The sequence below is a fragment of the Aquila chrysaetos genome, chromosome W (assembly GCF_900496995.4).
Source record: "Aquila chrysaetos chrysaetos chromosome W, bAquChr1.4, whole genome shotgun sequence".
Lineage (NCBI taxonomy): Eukaryota > Metazoa > Chordata > Aves > Accipitriformes > Accipitridae > Aquila > Aquila chrysaetos.
The window spans coordinates 4870060-4897587 of record NC_054457.1 but is presented as its reverse complement, the minus strand read 5'-3'; the positions used below and the strand labels follow the sequence as shown (position 1 = coordinate 4897587).

At 43.8% G+C, this 27528-nt stretch overlaps 1 protein-coding gene across 1 annotated transcript; it reads left to right on the top strand.

The window, feature by feature from the left end:
• The first annotated feature begins 206 nt into the window (after nucleotides 1-206).
• LOC121232405 (mitochondrial nicotinamide adenine dinucleotide transporter SLC25A51-like) lies at nucleotides 207-27285 on the top strand. Its single transcript, XM_041121247.1, is given in 3 exon segments — nucleotides 207-626; nucleotides 23087-23286; nucleotides 23288-27285. Coding segments are annotated over 2 exon segments (873 nt in total). The 5' UTR covers nucleotides 207-626; nucleotides 23087-23124; the 3' UTR covers nucleotides 23999-27285.
• The last annotated feature ends 243 nt before the right edge of the window (nucleotides 27286-27528 follow it).

Sequence of the window (27528 nt, the reverse complement as noted above, 5' to 3'; positions counted from 1 at the left end):
TGTTCCCAGAAGTATATCATCTACATATTGTAAAAGAGTGACAGAAGGGTTCTTACCTTGCCGGTGTTCTAATTCTTTGGCCAGTATGTTACCAAACAAAGTAGGACTGTTCTTGAATCCTTGTGGTAGTACTGTTCAGCAAAGTTGCACTTTTCATCCTGTGGATGGACTCTCCCATTCAAAAGCAAACAACTTTTGACTCTCAGCTTCCAGCAGAATGCAAAAGAAGGCATCCTTTAAATCCAATACTGTAAAATAAATGTTATTCTCAGGAATAGCAGATAACAAAGTGTGGGGATTTGGTACCACCAGGTGGATATCAAGCACAATTTGATTCATTGCCCTTAGGTCTTGCACTAATCGGTATTCCTGGGACCGGGGCTTCTTTACTGGTAATATTGGAGTGTTAAATTCAGACTGGCATTCCTGTAAAAGTCCACACTGCAGGAAATTGTTTATTAAACTCTCTAACCCAAAACTTGCTTCTAACTTCATGGGATACTGTTTCTTTCTTACTGGCTTGGCATTAGGTTTCAATTCCACTCTCACGGGCTCTGCATTCCTTGCTTTCCCAGGTACCTTGGTGGTCCATACTAATGGGATTACAGCATTCAATACAACATCAGGTATTTGTGTTTCCTCGATGTTTTTCTCCTGTAACAAAGCTTGACTTTCCATGTGTTATCTTGTGGGATATGCATTTGGATAGTATTTCCAAAAAAGGTTATTTGTGCTCCCACGACCTAAAAGAGGTACGGGGCATTCTGGCATATAAACTCATGTGTTAATACTTTGTTTCCAATTTTACATTCCATTGGCTGTAAAAAAGGCTTTACCTCTCGCTTTCCCGTGGCCCCAACAACCGGCATATAAAATTTACTCAAAGGTCCCCTACAACTAGTTACTACAGAATACGTTGCTCCTGCATCTACTAAGAATTTTACAGTCTCATTCCCCAGCTGTACTGGAACCAGGGGATCTGCTGGGGAGATTGTTAAATTCACCCCCGGTCCCCTTCATTTAGAATCATATTTTCCCATCAGCAATAAATCAGCTTCAGGTATCTGACCCCCCATTTGCAGGTAGTTGTGTCCCCTGTCCTCCCAATTTTGGGCATGCATTTTTCCAATGTCCTTCTTTTTTACAATAAGCACACTGATTTGGTCCAATCTGGTTATCCGTAATTTGGGGACCACAACTTCTGCCTCTTCCTCGGGTCATGTTTCCTCTAAAGTTTCCTCCTCTTCCTTGCCCTCTCCCCTGACATGAAGCACCTGCTATAGCAGCAGCTAGTAAAGCGGCCTGTAGCTTCCTATCTTTTTGTTTTTCTTTTTGCCTCTCTTTCTTTTCTACCTCTTCCCTATTATTATACACTTTGTATGCTATCTGTATTAATTGTGAAATTGACATTCCTTCAGTCCCATCAACCTTCTGTAACTTCTTTCAGATGTCGGGGGCTGACTGCCCGATAAACAGCATATTAAACATCATCTTGCTATTTTCTTCCTCTGGATTTAAATCTGTCCATTTCCTAGCTGTTTCACACAATCTCTCATAGAATGCTGAGGGATTTTCATCTATCCCTTGTTGTACCCCATATAATTTAGAAATATTCTTTTGCCTAGGGACTCCATGCTGTATCCCACAGAGAATCAATTGTTGATATTGTTTAATCATTATCCTTCCTGTAGTAGTATTGGGATCCCAGCCAGGGTCTGTTTTTGGCATGAATCTAGCAGGATCGTCCTTCGAATTTTGCCTTTCATTTTCTTCCTTAGATTTCTCTAATACTAACCTTTTCTCTTCTGGAGTAAATAGGGTATTTAACAATGTCTGCATATCTCCCCATGTGGGGTTATGATTCATTACAATAGTTTGTCCCAACCTATGCATCTTTTCAGGATGATCCCGATAATGACCCTACTGACTCCTTCCAATTTAATAAATCTGATGTAGTAAATGGGACATGTACAAACACAGGTAACCCTTCTGGTCCTACTGCTTGATGCAAAGGAGCTTGAATAACTGGCTTTTGTTGAGATCAGGTTCTCCCTGAGATCAGGCTAAAGGTATCCGATCCCTGGATATAATATTTCTTTTCTTTTTTTAATTTTAATGCTACTGCTATCACTCTTGCTTTCAAGATCCTGCTCTCTCTCATTGGGTTTTGCCACCAACATTTGAACATCCTCTTCTTCACTTTTACTAATACATCCTTTCCCTATATCACATGCAGAACAACACCTTTGCTTTTTCTTTCCATTATCAGCTAACACATACATGCCATTAGCATTATTATTCATCAAATGACACTTCTTTCGGACTTAATGATTATTTCATAAAGAGAAAAATATATCAACATATAGAACTTCATCCCATTTATCCAACCTTCTACAAAACAACATTAATTGTAGTATAGTATTATAATTTATGGATCCATTCTCAGGTCACACTTCTTGATCATCTAATTTATACATCAGCCACCATTGATTACAAGATCGTTTCACTTTTTCTTTCGTTAGGGGATCCCCTCCAAACTTATCCCAATGTTTTAGGATGCATCCCAAGGGATAACAAGGGGGTATCTCGGTAGAGGGGCCAGATCCCATATTGTTTTTTAAGAAACTGTGTATTAGGCACCTACTTGTATATCTTAATCTCCTGCTGCAGTCCTTCTAAGGGAATGACTTACACAGAAGTATTCAAAATCCAAATGAGTGTAACGTTACACAACAGATACCAAACCAAATACAAAACGAGGGATGTCTCCCGTCGTTAACCAAATACAAAATATCAAATGACAAATTGCCCCTCTTACCAGACCCCCTATTCAACAATATCTTGATTTCAGCATTGCACCTTTGTGTCGCTTACCGCCCAGCAGGGAGAGGAGCCGTCGGAGTCCCCGAAAATCAGTTTGGTGCACGCTGGAGTCCAAGCGGTCCGCTACTCCCTGCTGATTGCGGCAAGATGATCCGGGCAAGGCTTCTCAACGATGTCCCATCTGGGTCACCAAAACTGTTGTCCCAAAAGTGGGTTTCAGTACCCAGTGTGCAATGAGCCAATCTCACACTCAGAGATGAGATATTGTGTATTACAAAGTTGCGCAAGTTTGGGTGCTAGGTGGTAACTCCACAAAGCTAGCATACCTCGGTGTTCTCCAGAGTTCCTTTTATATACACTGTTATCAGTTGGTAGGTTTCCACAGACTTCCCTCTAATACCAATTGGTTAGTAATTTGCATATGATTACACAATCTTTATTCTTACTATGCATGGTCTATGAGTAAGGGTCTCTGCCTGGGCCGGGGTCTCCTGCCCAGTGGGTGTGATTTTTAGTATTATAATGAGGGTCCTGCTGTTGCATTAAAGAGTAAAGTTTGGCAGAAAATAAATCCCCTTGCGTTCCAGCTTATCCTCAGATGTCAGAGGGGCTGGGGGTGGCTAGGTTTAATTTCTGAGTGATGTCCAATTCAACGCTATAAGTCTGGTCGCATTCAATATGTTGAACTATCACGATGACGGATGCACTTAATAGCATACTGCACTCTCGGCTTAGCCACGTTCAACGCACTAGGATTACCAGACTTAGAGAGTTTGGTTGCGTTAACGAACTATCATGACTAGATTAACGATCAGCGCAGTTTATTAAAGCAACAGTACAGGTTCTTTTGGATTGCCAGTGATAAATACACTGTCTGTAAAGCATGTGCAAATAATAATACAGTCGACTACAAGTGCATTAAATTATGAAGGAAAAGAGCTCTATAGAGATTTCTAAGTTTCCCAGGGAAGCACTCGGTATGACTGAGTGTTCGAATCTTACCCAATAGGCATCCCTATGGGGGGGAAGAGAGGTTCAGCCCATTGACTGATCCCAGAAGTCAGCGATGTCCTCCTGACTTGTCCACGATGGTATCTTCCCTCATGGTCCCCCTCTCTTTGGACCTTTTATCCTATTTTTCCTATTTAGGTGGAGCTTGAGTGACTCTAGTCATACATACTTTTACTTTGATTGGTATAAAGTTCTCTTGCTTTGCTTTTAAAGGTATATGCTAGAAAAAATTCAGAGCGCATGCTCAGTGGGGGTTGGTCGCACCTTGAAGGCAGGTAGCCTTTTGGGATGGAGGTGTGTTTTGGTATTATAATGAGATTATAATAAGCAAAGTTCACCCAGAGGACATGATTTTGACAGAAAATGAAAAACTGCTGGTTCAGGGCTGGCTCAGGGTAACAACTATGTGGTTTATCAGTTCCATAGTACCATCCAGTTTCTATCCCTGCGATGATATCACAGAGCCTGGCCACGGTGTTTCCACTCTGCTCCATCCTCTGTGTTATTTCTCTTAGAGTCAGCCTACCAAGATCCCCTGGTGTTACTAACATCTAAGGTTGCAGGTTATGTTGCTTAGGGAATTATCATGGAACAGATTCCTTGCATATCCACTGCATTCCACCCTGGAGGTTTACCTTATCTCAAGGGGTGTGTGTGTGTGTCATATCACCTCCAGCAATTATTCCACAGAGGGTAGTTCACTTAAGGACGCAGTTTAGCTAACTATCCAAAATTAAGTATAAACATGATAATTAGAATATCTATAGTTGACATATTTTCCAGGATGTTTCTTCTTCGAGGATAGCCAACTCCTGATTAGAAGTTCTCTAACTCATCGCTTCTGAGAACCTCAAGGACAGTCATCCTGATCCTAGAGACTGTGTACATATTTGGTTTTCTTAGTATGTGCAACATCTAACTTCACTAAATTCTTCATCAAGTTTTAACCCTCTACTTGCTTAGATAACAAATGGGGCTACATCTGGCTGGTGACCAGTCACCAGCAGTGTTCCTCAGGGCTCAATTCTAGGGCCAGTTCGGTTCAATACATTTATCAATTATCTGGATGCAGGATTTGAATGCACCCTTAGCAAGTTTGCTGCTGATACTAAACTGGGAGGTGCTGTTGACTCTCTTGAGAGACAAGAGGCCTTGCAGAGGGATCTAGATAGATTGGAGCATTGGGCAATCATCAGTGACATGAAATTTAGCAAGAAGAAATGCTGGATTCTGCACCTGGGACAGAGTAATGCCGGCCACAACTATAGACTGGGAGAGGAGTGGCTGGAGAGCAGCCCTGCAGAAAGGGATCTGGGGGTGCTGGTTGGCAGTAGGCTCAATAGGAGTCAGCAGTGGGCCCTGGCAGCCAAGAGGGCAAACCGCATCCTGGGATGCATCAAACACAGTATAACCAGCCAGCCAAAAGAGGTGATTATCCCGCTGTATTTAGCATTGGTGCAGCCTCACCTTGAGTATTGTGTGCAGTTCTGAGCCCCACAATTTAAAAAGGTTGTGAAGGTACTTGAATGCATCCAGAGGAGGGCAACAAAGCTGGTGAAAGGGCTGGAAGGCATGTCTTATGAGGAGCAGCTAAGGACTCTGGGTTTGTCTAGCTTGGAGAGAAGGAGACTGAGGGGCGACCTCATTGCTCTCTACAGCTTCCTGAGGAGGGGCAGTGGAGAGGGAGGTGCTGATCTCTTCTCCCTGGTATCCAGTGATAGGACATGCGGGAATGGATCAAAGCTGTGTCAGGGGAGGTTCAGACTAGACATTAGGAAGCATTTCTTTACTGAGAGGGTGGTCAAACACTGGAACAGGCTTCCTAGAGAGGTGGTCGATGTCCTATGCCTGTCAGTGTTTAAGAGGCATTTGGACAATGCCCTTAATAACATGCTTTAAGTTTTGGTCAGCCCTGAAGTGGTCAGTCAGTTGGACTAGATGATTGTTGTAGGTCCCTTCCCACTGAACTGCTCTCTTCTCTTCTCTAGCACCATACAAGCTACTATGAAGAAAATTAACTCCATCCTAGCCAAAACCAGTACATTCTCCACCCCTTATTCCATACCATTTGTGTCATGCTCAGGTCCCATGCTATCCAATACATCATCATTAACCACCCCCCCCCCCCTTCCCATCCTTTGATATATACACTGGTATCATTCCCTTAGTCTATGGGCCAGCCCTCTAAAAAGTTCATAAAATGATGATAAAATATCCGTTTAATGAATTTAGTCCATGACTTTGGGCTCCATCTGTTATGGGGGTCACTCAGGAAAGAAGAGATGGTGTGTTGTGTTGGATTGTTGCACACTGAAGCCACCTTAAGTTGTGTCACCACTGCACTTGCCTGGTTCCTCACGAGATTCAGTGTTCATTGGTTCAGGTGAGTCCTGTTATAATACCTTTGACATATGGCAGCCACAGTAGTGGTGACATACAGCATCATGTAACACTGGCATCATACAGCAATAGCATCATACAACTCAAATCATGGGTTATTTTCGCCCAAGATTAAAGCTCCTTGAGGTACATATCAGAATTCCCCATCCTTCCGCATTACCCACCGAGCGCACCCAGGTCCTTGAGCAAAAGTGATCACATGAATGAGTTTGCCTTTTCCCGAGGAAGGAGTAACCCAGACTTTCCCAGCCAGTTCCTTAGGTGTACTATGGGGACCTTATCTCCTTTCACAGTACATAGGGGTTTCAATTGGGCAGGGCCAAGTCAATTGGCAGATCCTCTAGTGTTAACTAGCCAAGTGGCTTCTGCTAAATTTGTATCCCAGTGCCTGAATGTCCCAGCACCCATTGCTCTCAGTGTAGTCTTTAACAGTCCATTGTATCATTCAGTTTTCCTGGAGGCTGGTGCATGATACACCCAGTCAATGCCATGCTCCTTGGCCCAGGTGTCTATGGGGTTGTTTTGGAAATGAGTCCCATTGTCTGACTCAATTCTTTCTGGGGTGCCGTGTCGCACTTGCTTTTCAAGGCCCAAGATAGTGTTTCGGGCAGTGTCATGGATCACAGGGTATGTTTCCAACCATCCAGTAGTCACTTCCACTATTGTAAGTATGTGGTTCTTGCCATGCTGGGTTCATGGTAGTGTGATGTAATCAATCTGCCAGGCTTCCCCATACTGATATTTCAGCCATCGTCCTGTATACCAAAAAGGCTTTAGCTGCTTGGCTTGTTTGATTATGGCACATGTTTGACATTCATGGATGTGTGCAATGGCATCAATAGTCAAGTCCACCCCTCGATCATGAGCCACTTTGTATGTTGCATCCCTTCCTAAATGTCCTGATATGTCATGGGCCCATCGAGCTATGAATACCTCACCCTTACGTTCCCAGTCCAGGTCCACCTGAGACACTTCAATCTTAGCAACCTTGTCTACCTGTTGGTTGTTTTGATGTTCTTCAGTGGCCCGACTCTTGGGTACATGAGCATCTACGTACTTCTACAACCAGGTTCTCTAACCAGGAAGCAATATCTTGCCACAGCGCAGCAGCCCAGATGGGTTTACCTCTATGCTGCCAGTTGCTCTGCTTCCATTGCTGTAACCACCCCCACAGGGCATTTGCCACCATCCATGAGTCAGGATAGAGATAGAGTACTGGCCATTTTTCTCATTCAGCAACATCTAAAGCCAGACATCAGTAAACAGGGCATGTTGCTTCTCATTTTCTGTTAATTTGTTATACAGTGGGGCCTCTTCAGCATGAGTCACCTCCTCTGGCAACACTCCGAAGTTTCTGCCTTCTGGACAGTTGTTGTGGTTTAACCCCAGCCAGCAACTAAGCACCACGCAGCCGCTCACTCACTTCCCCCCCACCCAGTGGGATGGGGGAGAAAATCGGGAAAAGAAGTAAAACTCGTGTGTTGAGATAAGAACGGTTTAATAGAACAGAAAAGAAGAAACTAATAATGATAACACTAATAAAATGACAACAGCAATAATGAAAGGATTGGAATGTACAAATGATGCACAGTGCAATTGCTCACCACCCGCCGATTGACACCCAGCTAGTCCCCAAGCGGCGATCCCCTGCCCCCACTCCCCCCAGTTTATATACTAGATGGGACGTCACATGGTATGGAATACCCCGTTGGCCACTTTGGGTCAGCTGCCCTGGCTCTGTCCTGTGCCAACTTCTTGTGCCCCTCCAGCTTTCTCGCTGGCTGGGCATGAGAAGCTGAAAAATCCTTGATATTAGTCTAAACACTACTTAGCAACAACTGAAAACATCAGTGTTATCAACATTCTTCGCATACTGAACTCAAAACATAGCACCGTACCAGCTACTAGGAAGACAATTAACTCTATCCCAGCTGAAACCAGGACAACAGTCCATGATCACTTCCAAAATTCCTGGGCATTTGGGGTTTCCTATTCAAGCTCATTGCATGTTCAGTGTGACCCACTTACTCCACATGGCATCAGTTGCATGATGTGTAGAGGAGACCCTCCCTTTGAACATCCAGCCCAGCACAGGCAATCGTGGTGTCAAGAGGAGCTGTGCTTCAGTACCAACTACTTCTGAAGAGGCTCAAACCCCTTCATATGCTGCTAATATTTCTCTTTCAGTTGGAGTGTAGCGGGCCTCAGATCTTCTGTATCTCCAGCTCCAAAACCCTAGAGGTGGACCTTGAGTCTCTCCAGGTGCTTTCTGCCAGAGGCTCCAGGTAGGGCCATGGTCCCTAGCTACGGTGTAAAGCACTTTTTTCACATCTTGACCTGTCTGGACTGGCCCAAGGGCTATCACAGGAACTCTCCCCCATTTAATTTGTTCAAAGGTCTGTCACTGTTCAGGGCCCTATTCGAAGCCATTCTTCTTCTGGGTCATTCAATAAAGAGGGCTTACGATCAGACTATAACCTGGAATATGCATTCTCCAAAAACCCACAACACCTAAGAAGGCCTGTGTTTCCTTTTTATTAGTCGGTGGGGACATAGCTGCTATTTTGTTGACCACGTCCATTGGGATCTGACGACGTCCATCTTGCCATTTTATTCCTAAAAACTGGATCTCCTGTGCAGGTCCCTTGACCTTACTTTCTTTTATGGCAAAACCGGCTTTCAGAAGGATTTGGATTATTTTCTTCCCTTTCTCAAACACTTCTGCTACTGTGTTGCCCCATACGATGATGTCATCAATGTATTGCAGGTGTTCCGGAGCTTCACCTTTTTCCAGTGCAGTCTGGATTAGTCCATGGCAAATGGTGGGGCTGCGCTTCCACCCCTGGGGCAGTCGATTCCAGGTGTACTGGATGCCCCTCCAAGTAAAAGCAAACTGTGGCCTGCACTCTGCTGCCAAAGGGATCAAGAAAAATGCATTAGCAATATCAGTTGTGGCATACCACTTGGCTGTCTTTGACTCCGATTCATATTGGAGCTCTAGCACGTCCGGTACGGCAGCACTCAGTAGCAGTGTAACTTCATTCAGGCCACAACAGTCCACTGTTAGCCTCCACTCTCCATTAGAATTTCTCACTGGCCGTATGGGATTATTAAAGAATGAGAGAGTCTTGCTGATCACTCCTTGGCTCTCCAGTCATCAAATCATCTTATGGATGGGAACCAGGGAGTCTCGGTTGGTGTGATATTGTAAATTGTGCACTGTCAGGGTAGCAATCAGCACCTGCTGTTCTTCAGCCTGCAGCAACCCCACCACAGATGGATCCTCTGAAAGACCAGGCAAGCTAGACAGCTGTTTAATCTTCTTTGTACTCAAGGCAGTTATACCAAAAGCCCATCGGTACCCCTTTGGGTCCTTGAAGTACCCTCTCCTGAGGTAGTCTATGCCAAGGATGCACAGAGCCTCTGGGCAAGTCACAATAGGATGCCACTCATTCCCAGTTAGGCTTACTTCAGCCTCCAATACATTTAGCTGTTGGGATCCCCCTGTCACTCCAAAAATACAAATGGGCTCTGCCCCTTCATAACGTGATGGCATTAGAGTACAATGTGCACCGTTGTCTACTAGAGCCTTATACTCCTGTGGGTCTGATGTGCCAGGCCATCGAACCCACACAGTCCAGTAAACCCAGTCATACCTTGCCTCTGCCTGGCTGGAGGCAGGCCCCTTTTATTCCTGGACAGAGTATTCATTACTTGATTTCTGTAACTGCAAGCCAGAAGTCCCTTTATTAGGCTCAGAAGTAAGATCTTCACTTCTACTCTGCTCCATAGAAACTGGAGCAGTAAATTTCCTGGATGGATGCCTTTTGGCTGTTGTGTTTTTTTTCTTGCAATTCCCATACCCAAGTTTTGAGGTATGTTCAACATGCCACTTCCTCATGTCCTCCTGTGGTTGCGCAGAGAGAACCACAGGGTGGCACGTGGTGTCTGCCACTGGTACCCTTTCCCTTGAGCAGAAAAAGGCTGACTCTTAATAGGTGAGATATTTGTCGGTATGGGCGAGGAAGAAGATATAGTCTTTGAATTGCTGGAACTGTTGGAACAGTCTCTCCACAGCCGAGACGCAGGCCTGTAGGGAGGAAGAGAGATTCTCTTTGAATTGCTGGAGTTGGCTAGCCAATCCAGCCACAGTTGGTGCCTCCGTGTCTGTCCAGCTCATTATCACCAGGGTGCTGGCGTATGATGTCAGTGCACTTTATACAAACTTTCACCACATGGACCGCATGCACCGGATTTCATCCAGGTCTTTAGATGCCTGGTTATTGACCTGGTTGCTATAGATCACCTCCACCATGGCTATTTCCTTCAGATACTGGATACATCCCTGAATGGTGGTCTCCCTTCTATCTTGTTCTTGCCCCTTCTTTTCTGGCCCCCTCTTTGGTTTCCGGATATAATAGAAACTGATAGTTAAGTTCAGTCCAAGACATTCTAATTTTCCTTTATCAAAAGTTCCCAGATTTTCCGCAAGGCTACAATTATCCATGTCTCCCCAAATATTATCAGTAATATTTAAGCAACGGCCAGTAATTAAGACCTCTTTAGGGTCAGGTACCTCCAGATCAAAGCTGGGTCCCCGCTGGGTATTTCCCTTTCCATAAAGGCATAATCCATTCCTGTCTGGCCCATCTTTAATAAGAGATGTCCAATTTGTGGTTGGGACTCCTAGAAAGGGGAGTTCCATGTTCCCCTGAGGAAGGGGATTACATACCCAACAATCTGATAAATTTAGTACTTTTGAGATACTCTCTGTCATATTTAAATAAGTATTTCGATCCCAAGCCTGCCCCTTGGGCAAGGTCCAACTCAGGAGCATGACAATCAATGTCTTACAAATTTGAGCTTCAAAGGTCCCTTTTCTTGTGAAGTCCATTGTCCTTTGGGTGCCTTCTTCACCCTAGTGTGATGGATCCAGGTGCTCTGTTCCTTGATCCTAATCACGGTGAAGGAGGTAAGTAATACTTGAAATGATCCTTCCCACTGCGGCTCCAGAGTTTTTTCTGTAAGAGACACTATATACACATAATCTCCTGGTTGTATATTATGTACAGGCCCATCCAAACCTCTCCCTTGAGTCCCTACCACATGCTTCCTGATTTTATTAAGTTGCTTACCTAATGCTACCATGTAAGAAGTCATAATTTCATCCCCCACTTGTACAGACATCCCTCTCTGTATCCCATAGGGTTGTCCATACAGAATTTCAAAGGGGCTCAGTCCTTCTTTCGCCCTTGGTCTTGTTCGTATACGCAGAAGGGCTAAAGGGAGAGACTGAGGCCATGTCAAATTTGCTTCTTGTCCTAATTTCACAATTTGCTGTTTGATTAAGTGGTTCATTTTTTCCACTTGACCACTCGACTGGGGGTGATATGGAGTATGAAGCTGCCAATCTATACCTAAATGGCGGCTAATTTGTTGTACTATTTTTGAGACAAAATGTGGTCCTCTGTCAGAGGACATGGTTGCTGGAACCCCAAAACGTGGTATTATCTCTTGTACCAGTATTTTAGTTACCTCCCGAGCTTTAGCCGTTCTTGTTGGGAATGCTTCTGGCCAATCTGAAAAGGTATCAGTTAATACCAATAAATATCGATACCCCCCTTTTCTTGGAAGTTCTGTAAAATCAATTTGCCATTGTTGTCCAGGCCCATTGCCTTTTCCAATCTGGCCCATTTCTGGCTTGGGGGTATTCTTAGGATTAGTCTGGAGGCAAAGATCGCATTGTTGAGTCACCTGTCTCACCGTGGTGTATAAATTTCTAGCCACAATTTCTCTTATCAAATGATTATACAGAGCCTCTGTTCCCCAATGTCTTTTCCTATGCTCCTCCCATATCAAATGCCATAATAAGCAAGAGGGAATGATTAGCTTTCCCTGTGGGGTATGAGCCCACCCCTCTTCATTATATGACCCTTCTAAATCTGTAATGAGCTTCTGATCTTCCTTGGTGTATTCTGGCTTACCTTCTAGGGAGATCTGCCTATCTGGAATTAAAGCCCCTTCTGTTTTTACCTTTGTTTTGGCCACTTGTTTTGCCTCTCTGTCCGCCAGCTCGTTCCCTTTTTCCAAATCTGAGCTCACTTTCTGGTGTGCCTTAATATGCATAATTGCTACTTTCTTAGGGAGTTGGACAGCTTCCAGTAACTTCAGAATTTCTTCTGCGTGTTTGATATTTTTCCCTTGGGAATTCAATAGTCCTCTCTCCTTCCAAATTGCTCCATGTGCATGTACAACTCCAAAGGCATATTTTGAGTCTGTATAAATGTTCACAACTTTGCCCTGGGCCAACTCCAGGGCGCGGGTTAGAGCAATTATTTCTGCCTTCTGTGCGGAGGTGTTCATGGGCAAAGCCCCTGATTCCATTACCTCTTGGCTAGTGGTAACGGCATATCCCGCATGTCAATTACCATTTAGGACGTAACTGCTTCCGTCTGTGAACCAAGTTTCCCCATTTTCCATGGGGCTGTCTTTCAGGTCTGGGCGACTGGCGTATGTTGCTTCAATGGTTTCCAAACAGTCATGATGTACTGGTTCTCCTGTGTTCCCGCTGAGAAAAGAAGCTGGGTTAACAATGTTAGTGACTACAATCTCCAACATCATCCTGCTCTATCAACATAGCTTGATATCTCAGGAATCTTTGCGGAGAGAGCCAATGTCCACCTTTTGCTTCCAGTACTGCTGATACTGTGTGAGACACCAGAACAGTCATTTTCTGGCCCAGAGTAAACTTTCGGGCTTCCTGTATATTCAGTATCACAGCCACAACTACCCGCAGGCATCCAGGCCAACCTTTTGCAGTTGTGTCTAACTGCTTAGAGAAGTAGGCAACTGCCCGTCGATACGGACCCAGGTTTTGTGCTAATATTCCCAGGGCAATGCCCTGCTTCTCGTGGGAGTAAAGAAGAAACGGCGTACTCACATCTGGGAGTCCTAAGGCCGGGGCCTACATCAAAGCCTTTTTCAATAGCTCAAAGGCTCGTTCAGTCTCCTTGTTCCACTCAAGGTGTTTCTGCTCAGTGGCTGTCAACGCATACAGTGGTTTAACAAGCAATCCATAATTATAGATCCACAATCGGCACCACCCCGTCATTCCCAGAAAAGTCCGTAACTCTTTTACTGTCTGAGGTCTCTGAGTTTGGCATATTGCCTCTTTATGGGCCTGTCCCAAAGTTCTTTGTCCCGCACTAATTTCATAGCCCAAATAATTCACTTTGTGTTGCATTACCTGTGCCTTTTTCTTGGATACCCGGTACCCCTGGAGTCCCAGGAAATTCAACAGACTCACCGACCACGTCATACAATCTTTCTCTGTTTTGGTGGCGATCAGGATATCATCCACATACTGCAACAGCTTCCCCTCCTCAGACGGGGTTTCCCAGGATTCTAAGTCTTTCGCAAGCTGATTGCCAAAAATGGTAGGACTATTCTTAAATCCTTGTGGCAACACCGTCCAAGTGAGCTGGGTCTTTCGACCACTCTTGGGGTTTTCCCATTCAAATGCAAATAATTTTTGGCTGGTCTCATGGAGAGGGAGGCAAAAGAAAGCATCCTTCAAATCTAAAACAGTAAACCAAGTCAATTCAGGTGTTAATACGGTCAACAGGGTATATGGGTTCGCCACTACCGGGTAAAGATCTTCAGTTATCTTATTCACCGCCCGTAAGTCTTGGACCACCCGATATGACCCATCAGGCTTCCGAACAGGTAATATAGGGGTATTGAATTCAGACTCACACTCTTTTAATAATCCCAACTGCAAAAATTTTTCTATCACTGGCTGGATTCCTTCTCTGTCTTCCTTCTTTAGGGGATATTGTTTAATTCTTACCAGCTTTTGGCCTTCCTTGATCCTAACTTCAACAGGTGGAGCACTTTTTGCTCTTCCAGGTGCATCAGTAGCCCATACCCCCAGGTACACTTGGTTTAAGATGTCCTCGTTAATGCTTCCTTCTAGGGGGAGACTGGTTAAGGTTAGGCTCAATATTTGAACATATTGCTGATCTTTTACCTCCAGAGTAATTTCTCCCTTTTTGAATACAATTTTTGCTCCCAATTGTTCCAACAAGTCCCTTCCCAAAAGTGCCTTTGGGGAGTTGGGCATATATAAAAAATTTATGAATGCCCCACTGTTTTCCTAATTTATATTCTAAAGGTTTACAAAAATATGCCTTTTCACTTTGGCCAGTCGCTCCTTTCACCATGACATAATCATCTCCCAGGGGCATCAAAGCTTGATTCAGAACCGAGTATGTTGCTCCTGTATCTACCAAAAATTCTACCTCTTGTTGTGTTTTCCCTAGCTTAATTATAACCAGTGGATCCGCTAGGGTAGATTCCCCAGGTTCCCGTCAATCTCCGTTCACATGGGCTACCGTTCTTCCTGTTTGAGCCCTCTGATCCTCCTTGTTCCTTGGGCATTCCTTTTTCCAATGACCGAATTTCTTACACAAAGCACATTGATCCTTGCCCAGTCGGGGCAAGTCTCGTCTAGGCCCTCTTCCTCTTTCTTCCTGGATAACAGCCAGTAATTTCTTTTGCCCTTGCCTATATCCTTCCTCTCTGTTACTAAATACTCTCCATGCTTCATCCAATAACGTTTCTAAATTCCTACTCTCTGTAGGCCGTAATTTCTGAAGTTTGTGCCTTATATCCCTTGTAGATTGATCCAAAAACAGGGAGACTAATTGTTGTATTCCTACCTCTGACCCAGGATCCAGCGGTGTGCTGCGGCGCATTACATCCCTCAATCGATCCAGGAATTCAGATGGAGACTCGGAAGGACTCTGTTTAACTGCATATAAAGCTGACCAATTTATAGTTTTGGGGATTGCCCTCTCCATTCCTTTTGCAATCCAATCCTGATACCCCTGCAATCTTTCCATATGTGCAGATCTATTAACATCCCACTTTGGGTCTTGGAGAGGGAAATATTCCTTAATGTCCCCTCCTGTAATCTTATAATGATCTTCAGCAAGGTTCCCTGCTGTTTTTAAAATCAGCTGTTTCTCTGTCTCAGTCATATATTCCAATAATAGCTGTATATCCTTCCAATCAGGGTTATGCTGTTTTACAATAAACTGGAAATGCTTAGTTACACCTATCAGATCACTCCTATAATCTTTTGCAACATTTTCCATTCCCCTAGGTCAGCAGTAGAAAAGGGTACTTTGATTAACATCGTCCCACCATCTGGCCCCACCGCCTCTCGGAGAGGTACTTGTAAAGCTGTTGAGGTAGTTTTCTTCCTAGTACGGGAAGATACAGGGCTGTTTGGGGGGGTCGGAGTTCTATCCGAGTCTGCATCCTGTTCCTGTGATCGAGGGGGAGGCTTAAACAAGTCAGTTAGATCTTGTTCTGGTACCTGATGGATTTTATTTGCCTTAGTACATCTTTGTCCAATACTACATGCCGAACAGCACTGCCTCAGTTTACCTCTAAGCTCCTTGTTGTTTTCTTGCTCAAGTGCAAGCACCATGGGGTCCTGTGGGGGTACCATTCCACAGTCCCTTTGCCACTCCGGATGGTTTCGGAGGGTGAAAAACATGTCTGCATACGAAACCTCATCCCATTTTCCTTCTCTCCTTAAAAACAGCATTAGTTGTAATAGAGTATTATAATCAATTGACCCATCAAGTGGCCACTTAGCGTCACCTTCTAACTTATACAACGGCCACCATTGATTGCAGTATTTAATAAGGTTCTTTTTACTTTCCGTACCTCCGGTCCCAACAATATCTTTCCAGTGGGCAATTACACAACCCAAAGGACTCTTCCTCAATACTCCTCCTTGATTTTTTCCCATTTTAATACTCCTCCTAATGATTCTTAAGTTTGATTTTGGTTTCTCCTTTAATAAGCTTCCATGCAAATCATTTCTTACACTTCTTTATAGTCTTCCCCCAGTTTTCCTCCCACACGTCCCAAATTTATGGAATTAAATTTTCCCTTCCACACCAATCTCACTATTTCGGATTCTTAGTGAGTGCTTTCCCAATCATAGAAGTGTGCAATTTGGGAAAACACTCAAGGCAGTCTGGTTTCCGTCTGCTAGATGTACAGTACCACCTCCTCCCACAAGATTTACACTTCAGCAAAACCCAAGCCGGATGCTAATTGCTAATTATTATATAGTCCAGTTGCAAGCCCACATACAAAGCAGGGAATCACCCCTATTAAGACGTAAAGACATTCACACATTAACAAACATACATACACCTATAAATTTCAACATATAATTTCCACACACCCACACAAAATCTTTAACATAAACTTCCAAACATTCACATCATACAATCATCGCTCCAGTTGACAACCTTTCAGCAGCTGCAAAAGTAAACCAAGCGCAATTGCGAGGGGGTCCGCTTACCCTTCTCCTGCCTCTTATATACCAGTCATCGACAGGTCCGTCCTGGCTCCCGATACCGGGAAACAGCGGTCACCCTGGATTTGCTCGATCAACCTCCAAGATCACTGGCGGCCGCTCTATTGGTCAGCAAATCCCCCTTTTTTACCATACAGGGTACCCTCCTCCCATATGGGGACTCTGCTGCACGCCAGACGTCTCTGTGCGATTTACCAGCTGCCCCGGCCTGTACCTTTACAGGCTCCCTTTGTGAAACATACCGTTTGGTTTGCGGCTTCAGGAGGTTGTTGTCTGCTCCCACGGTGAGCGGCTGGCAGTGGAGGCTCCTCCAAGGAAAGTGCTCAGGGCGCGCCGAGGGGCGTCCGCTCTGCAGTTGGTCCCGCAGCCGAGCAGAGAGTCTCCTGGCTGGCTCGCCAAACTGACGTGGGGAAACGGACTCCACAATCAGTGAGATTGTAAAGTAGGTATGTTTATTCAGCACTGGGCAGCACGGGGGGTAGTCCCACCAAAGTCGTGCGCACCTGATTCAGCAGTTCGTTTCAAGTTTATACAGTCAAGTGTTACATATTCACAATAAGCCTATACATATGCATGACCTGTGCCCGCTTCATATTAAAATTAGCTCCGAGAGGTCATTTCCATAGTCTCCTCTCAACTGCGCTTGCGCAGTGCCTCTTTATGGTGGTTGTCTGGTGGTCGCAGAGATGAAGATAGATGACTCCTCTTCGTCACCGCTAGTAACCTTTTTTCTTGCGCAGGCTCAGTGATTTCTTGGTATTCACCCAAGCCGCAAGACCAGTCTTAGCTGGCTCTTGGGGCCAGCTCCTGCTTCTTATCAGGAACTGTCTCTACCTTATTGGCTGGTTCTTGGGACCAGCTCTTCTTATCAAGGACTGTCTCTATGTCAGCTAATTTCAACAATGTAAGCGCTAAACATCATTTTTCGTCCCCCTTTATTATGTCTACTGAGATTCTTTTGACTCCCCTTGTCTCACCTGTAGTCATAGAAACTAAAACCCTGTTGCTGACACCAGCTCCACAAGCAGTTATTGGTATGCAGTATCAGTCCCCTCCTCCTCACACCCTTTCCCCTCAATGACAGGATCAAGGAGAACACCACCTAGGCCCCCATACCTCTGATTATCACCCCCAGAGCTCTGTAGTCACTTTTGAAGAAGGGGGTAATAGTCAAAGGGTCGGACAAGCTTCAGCAGTCTCTCCATAGCATCCCAGATCCAGGCCTCTGGCAAGCAACAAACCTCTCTATATGACAGGTCAGGTCAGCAGATCGGTGCCTCCATCCCTTGCAGCAGGGAGTCACCCACTACCATCACTCACCACTTCCTCCTGGTGATCTTGCATGGTTTAGGGTCAGTTGGCCTAGATGCTTTGCTTGAAAGCACACCCAACTCCTCCTCAGCTTTGAGGGCAGTGAATCTGTTCCATAGTTGCAAGCCTTCGGGTGGAGCCGGTAGCCTTCCTCTTGTTGCCAGAAGTCACCAGCTTTCATTTTTCACCCTCCCCAGAGGTTGCACTTGCCATTCTGCTAGGGACAGACTCTTGCCTGTGTTTCCACTGCAGCTGGGGTGCAGGGCTCTTGAAGCTGTTGTGTCTCTGAGAAGATTCTGATTATCGGTGATGCTGCACAGCCTGCTGACTTCCTCCTGTAACTCCTCCACTTGGTGACTGCAGGAAAGAAGGCCACCTCTACCAGCCTCAGGGAAAGGCCCCAGGCACTCCCTACAGCCTATACTTGCAAGGCTGCATCCACCATCTAAAGCTCTGTCTAGGTCAAAGCCTCTGCCCTGGCAGGGACAGCTGCTCTAATACCTGCTGAGAAATATGCCCTATGGCATGTCACCACCATACCTGAAAACATATAGGCCGGTTTGAACTGTGATGAAGATCCCCCTCTGTAACAGCTGTTGCCTCTGGGAGGCTGTACTCCAGGCCTGGCTGTTTTATAGGCCTCTCCCTAGCACCAGCTAAAAGGGGTTTTGACCCTCTCTAATGAGCAGGTAGCTGTAACAAAGGCTCCAGGCACCTTGGGTCAAGGGCAACTGACCATGCTTGTTAGAAGCTGCTAGAGCTTTCTCAGGCCCATGCCCTTGTGGCTCCCCTTACCTTGTCCTTATTTGGCAGCAGCAGGAAACCTCAAGTTTCTCAGAGGGTTCCCAGGAGTTCCCCAATGATCCTGGACCCTGTCCTCAGAAGCTCCCAAAGCAGAACCCAGAGACTGCTGTGCAAACTGCTGCATCTGTTGGCTGCTTCTGTTAGCTGTACTCATCTTGATGGATGTCGCATCTAGGTACTGGGGATGAGGCTCTCCTGGGAGGGGTCCAGACAGGGTGTCTGTTTCTGAGTCCCTAATTTGGGTTGCCCACCTGCCTTTGTGCCTCTGTGCTCTTCTAGGCTTGTGGAGATGAGTCTGATGGGCTGATAGCTCTCCTGTGATGGGCCTGGGAGGAGCCAGGGCAGGATATTATTTGGGCTCCTCCACCTGCCATTTTCTTTCTGTTCTCCTTTGTGGGTGTGCAGATGAGCTTTTTATCACATAGCATAACATCTCTTCACCAGTGTTATGAACACAGAGATATAAAAGAATGTTGGGTACAAAATTTTTTTTCTTTCCTTTGTGTGTTCAATCTAGTGGGTGAAGTCTTGGCATTCTGAAGACCATAGTCATTTAGACAGGTAAATTTGTTAAACTCTTAGTCTTCTTAGAAGGACTAGATGTTATATACTGCAGGATGGTATGGAAGTGATAGGAACCTGAAAGGATGGACCTTGGATCAGGGAATATGCTGGACTTTTATTCAGTCTCTGGCTAGATTTCTAAGGACAGCACAAATACAGTCTAGATCAGTGGTCTCCAAAGCGGGTATGCAAGACAATCCATTGCGGTGTGGGAAGAAAATATTTTTGTACTGTTAATAAATAAAATAAAAATTATTTTAATATATTGTTTATTTCATCTTTATCTCATCCTTTTTAATTTCTATTTTTGTGCATATTTTATAACACATAATATATTAGTACAGTAGTACATGTGTATAATTTATAAATACATATATTTGGGGTGCATGCTCAAAAATTTTTGACTGACAGGGTGCATGATCAAAAAAGTTTGGAAACCGCTGGTCTAGATGATCTCGTTACCTGTCAAAAGCAGAACCACCTATGTCCCCTTGTGCTGTGTTCTGAAACCTCAGGGCGGGGGGGGTGGACTTCTGCACAGAAATTTGCTATTATAATGGCTGCAGAAATTTGTGCATATTGGGAACACAGGTGATCCAAAGCTTTTATTACTTCTGAGAACTGATTCCCCTGTAATAAACTTTAATTGGGAAGCAGCTCATGTACTCCACCACTCGTGGTCTATTGACCACCCCTCTAAAATGTCCATAAAATGTCCACAAATGTCCATTGAGTTCACTTAGTCCATGACTTCGGGTTCCATCTCTTATGGTGGTCACTCAGGACAGGAGAGGTGGTGTGTTGCGTGGAATTATTGGGCACCAAAGCCAGCTCGGGTCGGGTCACTGCTGCACTTGCACTGCTTCTTGTAAGGCTTGTCCTCTGTTGGTTCAGGTGGTTCCTGCTATAGGAATTCCTATAACATGCAACTCAAATCATGGGTTACAACAATTTAAAGGTATTTCCATTACAGTCTCCACCTCTGGTCCCTTTGGGCCAGGTTATAGGGTTTAACATCACAATGAACTCCTCCCCTTGCCCCTGCTCCGGCTTGAACTTATCCACAGATTGCAGTCCCTTAGGGGTGTACCTGCTCCAAATGGTGCCTTATCTATGAGCCACAGTCTTTTCAGGGGTATACCTGCTGCAGCATAGACTTATCCACAGCCACAGTCGCTTTGAGGTGCACCTGTTCCAGTGTGGCCTTCTCCATGGGCCACAATGCCTTCAGAGATATACCTGCTCCAGCGTGGCCTTACCCACAGCCACAGTTCCTTTAGGAGTGAACCTGCTCCAACATGGCCTTACCCATGGCTGCAGTCCCTCCAAGGGTGTACCTGCTCTGTCGTGGGCTTGTCCATGGCCACACACTTTGAGGTGCTCCAGCATGACCTCGTGCACAGCCACTGATGCTTCAAGGTGTACCTTCTCCAGCATGGACTTATCCTTGGGCCACAGTCCCTTCAGAGGTATACCTGCTGCAGCACAGACATAACCACAGCTACAGATGCTTGGAGATATACCTGCTCTGGTGTGGACTTATCCACGGCCACAGATGCTTCTGGGTGTCCTGCTCCTGCATGGACTCATCCACAGTCCCTTTGACTCGAGGTCACACTGGAGTTCCAGCCTGTCCAGTACAGCACCACAGAAACAGCAGCGATGCCCTGGCTATCTGCCAGCCCAGGCACATTGCCATTGCTGTTATCAAAATGTTCCCAGGCACAGCAGAGCAAGATGATAAGCAGTACAGCAAGCAACAAAAGCAAAAAGCAGCCACTAATGAGCACTAGACTCTAATATACAGTAGGGCAAGCAAGCCCATGGCAAGCACAGGAGCCTGCCAATTAATACCATTTGCTTACTCCCCCACCCAGTGGGATGGGGGAAAAAATCAGAAGGGTAAAAGTGAGAAAACTCGTGGGCTGAGATAAAGACAGTTTAATAGGTAAAGCAAAAGCTGTGCATGCAAGCAAAGCAAAACAAGGAATTCATTCACTACTTCCCATCGGCAGGCAGGTGTTCAGCCATCTCCAGGAAAGCAGGGCTCCATCACACATAACGGTTACTTGGGAAGACAAAACATCCATAACTCCGGATGTACCCCCTTCCTTCTTCTTCCCCCAGTTTTTTATTGCTGAGCATGACGTCATATGGTGTGGAATATCCCTTTGGTCAGTTGGGGTCAGCTGTCCCAGATGTGTCCCCTCCCAACTTCTTGTGTACCCCCATCCTACTCACTGATGCGGTGGGGTGAGAAGCAGAAAAGGCCTTGACACTGTGTAAGCACTGCTCAGCAATAACGAAAACATCCCTGTATTATCAACACTGTTTTCAGCACAAATCCAAAACATAGCCCCATACTAGCTACTATGAAGAAAATTAACTGTATCCCAACCAAAACCAGCACAGTGACACAGCTAGGCCTTGTGAAATTACAGCTGAAAGCAAAGGGTCTGTCATAAACACTTCTGAGAAAAATTGCATTGCCTGATCATTGCAAGTTCTCAAATCATAAGCATGAGAACTTATTTAAACTACATGAGGATTATCAAAGTAATGCTATTTTTTTAAACTGCTCCTTACTTCATAAATCCAGCTACTCCATAGAAAGAAATATGTACCTTATAAAACTGAGTTAGATCTCTTATTTTTTTTCCTCAAAAGAAATCAGAAGTGATACTGGCCACAGGTTGCTATTGCCAACACAACTGGTGACTAGTTGTCAAAAGTCTTATGAATCCTCAGTGTTTTACATGTTTTATTATTGAGTGACAATCTTACCCAATGCAGTAGTGGAGTTGGTATAACTCTTAATATAAAAGTGGGGTGCCAGATAAGACTGTAGCTTAGTTGTGGGTGTGGCTATTTTACTATATGCAGATAGAACTAAGTCGATCCTAGGAACAATATATATTAGTATAGATGAAGTGCTACAAGCTCCCCAATGTGAATTCCTCACTACTGTCATAACTTCATATCAGGATAAATGCTTCATCTTCGTAAATCACTTCTATGGTGCTGTTCCTTGGCAAACATTAAAGAGCACAATATTATGCAACAGTGGCAGATCATGTATGGCCTGTTAAGGACTAATTCTCCATTTTATTTAATGAAACTCTGTTCACTGTGTCCTTCAGGATCTTAGCTCCAGCAGAGCTCAGTGTATTCTTTAGCTTTTCTATATTCTTTTACTTTTCTATAGTAAACTAATGCTGATAATTAAAATTCTTATTTAAATTATTCATTGTTGTCTGCCACAGGGGAATATGAGCAGGAATGATCAGAATTTGTAATGCTAAGCTATGTATAGTGTGTGTGTGTGTGTTTTCCAAAACCTTGGTAATTTGTATTGTATCTTACTAGTGTTAGAATAGAACATTCAGCATTTTAATTCCTTGACATACTGTACTGGCAACTTAATGTGTAAACTTCCTATTTCTCCCTGACAGTTTCAGCTGTAATGTGGCACTGGAGGTGTTCATATGTCTATTTGTTTTAATTTAGTTTGGTTTTAATCAACAAAACATAAAGGGAGGAAAAAAAATGGCTAGTTTTTCAGGTCCTTGGATCTGGTGTAGAAAATTGTGCATTTTGCATCATCTATCAGATGAAGCATTTGTCACACTGTTCCACTGAATTTAATGAAGTTTCTTCAGGATGTAAAATGTTGAACAGTGGGATGTTGAACAGTGTGCATGATATGTGTGTGTGAACTAAAAAAGCTGTCACATGCCATTTTGTTCACATTCTTTTCTTTTTTTGACATAGGAAAAGAAATCTAAGTTATATATTAAGGGGAAAAAAAGATGGATTCACAAGACTGTGTCCCAACAAATTCAAAGCAAGATATCAGCCATCATATAAAGGGTAGCTCTGGTAAACATTATCTTTGTGGCTATTGTGCAGCCTTCACCAATATAGCAGTCACCTTTCCCATCCAGAAGGTCCTCTTTCGACAACAGTTGTATGGGCTTGAAAACAAAGGATGCAGTGCATCAGCTGCAGAAAGATGGAATTCGAAATCTCTATCGTGGAATCCTTCCTCCATTAATGCAAAAAACGACCACCCTGGCTCTGATGTTTGGCTTGTATGAAGATTTCTCCTCCTTGCTCCATAGTCACACAAGTGCACCTGAACTTCTAACTCGCAGCATGGCTGCAGTGCTTGCAGGGACCACAGAAGCCCTTCTTACACCTTTTGAACGAGTCCAGACTTTGCTTCAGGACTACAAACATCATGACAAATTTACAAACACTTACCAGGCTTTCAAGGTACTAAAAGTCTATGGGATTAGAGAATATTATCGGGGTTTGGTGCCTATTCTGCTCCGGAATGGAAGCAGTAACATCCTCTTCTTTGGCCTACGAGGACCTATCAAACAATGTCTGCCTGAAGCAACTTCTTATAGCACTCACTTGGTCAATGACTTTATCTGTGGAGGGCTGTTGGGTGCTATGCTGGGATCCTTATTTTTCCCAATGAATGTTGTAAAAGCTCGTATGCAGTCTCAAATTGGTGGTGAATTTCAGTCTTTTTCAAAAGTTTTTGTGACGATCTGGCTAGAACGTGATAAAAAATTGATGCATCTTTTCAGAGGAGCCCATCTGAATTACCATCGTTCTGTCCTGTCCTGGGGCATAATCAATGCAACATATGAATTCTTGCTAAAGCTGTTATGAAAAATGTTACCTTCCTTTGAAGCCCCTCTATTCACTTGGGTATTTATACATTTGAAGTCACTTAGTCTCTGGGAATAGATTAATTTATGGAACTTTTTGTGAATAACATGGAGTACCATGAAACTTGGAGAGAATTCAAAGCAGCAGTTACATTTCAGTAGGGAGATGGGTGATATTGTTAGTAGCTGCTTAGTGTGAAAGGTAATTAGTCTTATTAACGGCCTTCAATATTTATGGGGTAAATGGCAATACATCTAAATCTTGATGCAATTGAATATACTTCTAAACAAGTTAAAGTGTTTATATGCTGGTGGATAAATTTACCCACAGTGGAATAACTAGACAAATGCGAAGTAAAAATATATTTGTATATTGGTCTAGTAGCTTATTCTATCATTTCCAATGTTTCCTAATAGTCCTAGTGATCAAATTTTTCACTGTGCACATTGTATAATATGGAAGTCAAGAAGGGGCCAATGAAAGCTACTTCTCTTGCTTGATACACTACAGAGGGTTAAGAACTAAACTTCCAAATATATTGGGGTTCTAAATTATCTTTGGAGTTTAAATAGAAGCTGCCAAAGCTGCCAATTTCTGATGAGGATGACTTACTTTCTGAACCTCAAGTTTAAACTGAGCCTACACAAGCTATTTTGCCAACCATTTTACTGCTCAGCTTTAACATGAACATCATCTCATTCATCAACATAAGGATAGCTACTGAATATATAACTTCAGTGTAAACTGACCCTGTGCAAAGTGGGACTGTGCCTACGTATGTGTGTGCCTTGAAATGGAAAGGTGGAAGGAATGAAACAGCAATTTTATCTCAAGCTTTAAAAGTGTTCTTCCTTGTTGAAAGACCTTCTATTTGCAAATTTGGTATACTCAAGTTTTCTGCTTTTGTATTGCTTTGTTTCTGTTGCAAACATATGAACACTGATCTCTCTCTGTAATGCTCAAACAGTAATACAGCTTCCTCTGGTTGTCAAACTACGTGATTAACAGGTTTTTTAATCTTTTGCAAACTATTTCTGTTTAATTTGGGCTGTGGCAGAATTTTACATCAGCACTGACAAAGTGAGATTTCTGGGTATAAGCATTTAAGACCTTAAAGGGAAAGCAAGCATAACTACCAAACAGGTGACTGTCTGTTTTTTTTTTTTTTTTTTTGGGGGGTGGGTGGGTGTTATGTATGAAAGTTCATGAAGTATTCTTTGTTTTGGGGGGGTGGGGGCAGGAAAGCTTTCAGAAATTATTTTGAATTGTTCTTTTCCTAGGCTTTAGGCCCTGTAAAACTATCAGTGATAATACAGTAAAGCAATAAAAGGAGTTGTGTGGTTAATAACTTACACTTCAAGCATTTGTAATTTGGTTAACAGATAACAATATGCAGTAAAGACAGGGGTGTGGTCAGCTGCTACACATGAAGGTTACTTGCATGTTTCATCCACCAACAAAGAGAAAGGTGTAAAAGTATATTAGCAAACATATAAACATGATCCCAAGTGAATCCTCAAGTGAGGAAGAAAAAAACAAAGAAACCATCAACATGAACATTGTATTCCTCCTGGCCATGGACTCCAGATGCTAAAAACTCACCATAAGCATTCCCCCACCACCACCAGAATGAAACCACTGACCTTAGGACCCAGAAGAGCAGTGAAAGAGTGAGCATAACACCAGGAAAAGGGATAGAAACTAGGAGGGGTGTGTGTTACAGTTTTAACTACATCATTATTCTTTCTTTTCCTGTAACAATTAGATCCGGACTAATAATGATTAGACTCTCAAGATTTGAATTACATTAGCAAGAAATTTTTGGTTTTACTTATGTATATAAGGTGTACTTTCTCTTTGCCCATAAACAAAATTTTGAGTGTCACAGTTCCAGCAGCTTTGGAGCCTGCCAAGGCACAAGTTAGTTCACAAAGGAGAGCACTCAACCATACAAGAAGCCTCACAAAAGAAAGATTCCTACATTACATAATTAAAACAGTTGTGCTTTTTCTTAGTTTTAGAAAGTTTTCTTACCTCAAGCAGCAACAGCTCACTAACTACAGAGGATAATCCAGAAGTTTGTCCTTGCCTCAGACACAGCTATTGTCCTCTGCTTTGTCATAGCTAGTTTTCATTTCCAATTTTAAGCCTTTCCATTTGGGCTGATATCTCCCTGTTCACAAATGGCTTCAGCAGAATTTTATGAGGAAAGCAGAGCTTTTCATCTGCTTTCAAAGGCTTGATGTTTGAGCAAAGAGAGACTTTCTATTCCACAACTGGTAGATTTTTTTTTGAGTCAACTGAATAATTAATTGCACACTTAACTAGTTTGTAATTATTGTACTAGCCTCAGCATGCTACCTGCTTCTAGGCTCTCTAGTCAACTCTTCCTGCTCCAAAGTACGCGTGATAGCAACAGGCAGACTGAAGGAGGAAAACAGCCATTTTATATGCAAACAAAACAATATGTGTAAGCACTGGGTATAAGTACTTAAGGCCTTAAAGGGAAAGCAAGTATTCTAATGGTAGGGAGTGGGCAGGAATCAGTGAGCATTTCTATAAGAGAGCTTAGTTTAAGACAAATACATTAAAAGAGAAAAAAAAAAAATCTTTTATAAAAATGCAATGAGTTACTTTATTAAATGCTTAATTTATCATGCAAAACAAGAGAAACTGTCCACAGTCAGTATCAGCCCTCTTTTGAATATACTCAATATTTTATATTAGATGTCTATACTTTTTATTTTAGAATCATAGAATAGCCCATGTTGGAAGGGACCTCAAAAGATCATCTGGTCCAACCTTTCATAGGAAAAGGAGCCTAGATAAGATATTCTAGCAAAATGAAACCTCAAATATTTAAAAAATATTCTACATGCACCATATTTTCCCTCATAATAAAAAATGTTACACTGAGTTGGAAAGACTTGTTCACTGCTGTAGAGAATGTGATTTTAAGAGTGGCCACCTCCTCCAGCAGCTCTGGCCCAGGACTCCCTCCGGCCCAGCTGCTGGAGCCCAGCCCGATGTGCCCAGGGACCCAGGGTCTCTGCCCAGGCTGAGGGACACAGCTGCAACTTTCCTGTCTGCAGGTTCAATCAGTAGCAAAGCTGAAGCACATATCCCAGAAACACACACACAGAGGACATACACAGGACACTGACATGGCCAGTTACACAAACTGCCACAGACAAGGCACTGCCTTCAACAGCACTGTCCTAGTTTCAGCTGGGATAGAGTTAACTGTCTTCCTAGTAGCTGGTACAGTGCTATGTTTTTGAGTTTGGTATGAGAAGAATGTTGATAACACTGATGTTTTCAGTTGCTGCTAAGTAATGTTTAGTCTCAAGTCAAGGATTTTTCAGCTTCTCATGCCCAGCCAACCAGAAGGCTAGAGGGGCACAAGAAGTTGGGAGGGGACACAGCCAGGGCAGCTGACCCAAAGTGGCCAAAGGACTATTCCATACTGTCCCGATCCAATGTCAGGGAAGGTTTCAATATGATCCCAAGAGCGAGATTAAGACACAAAT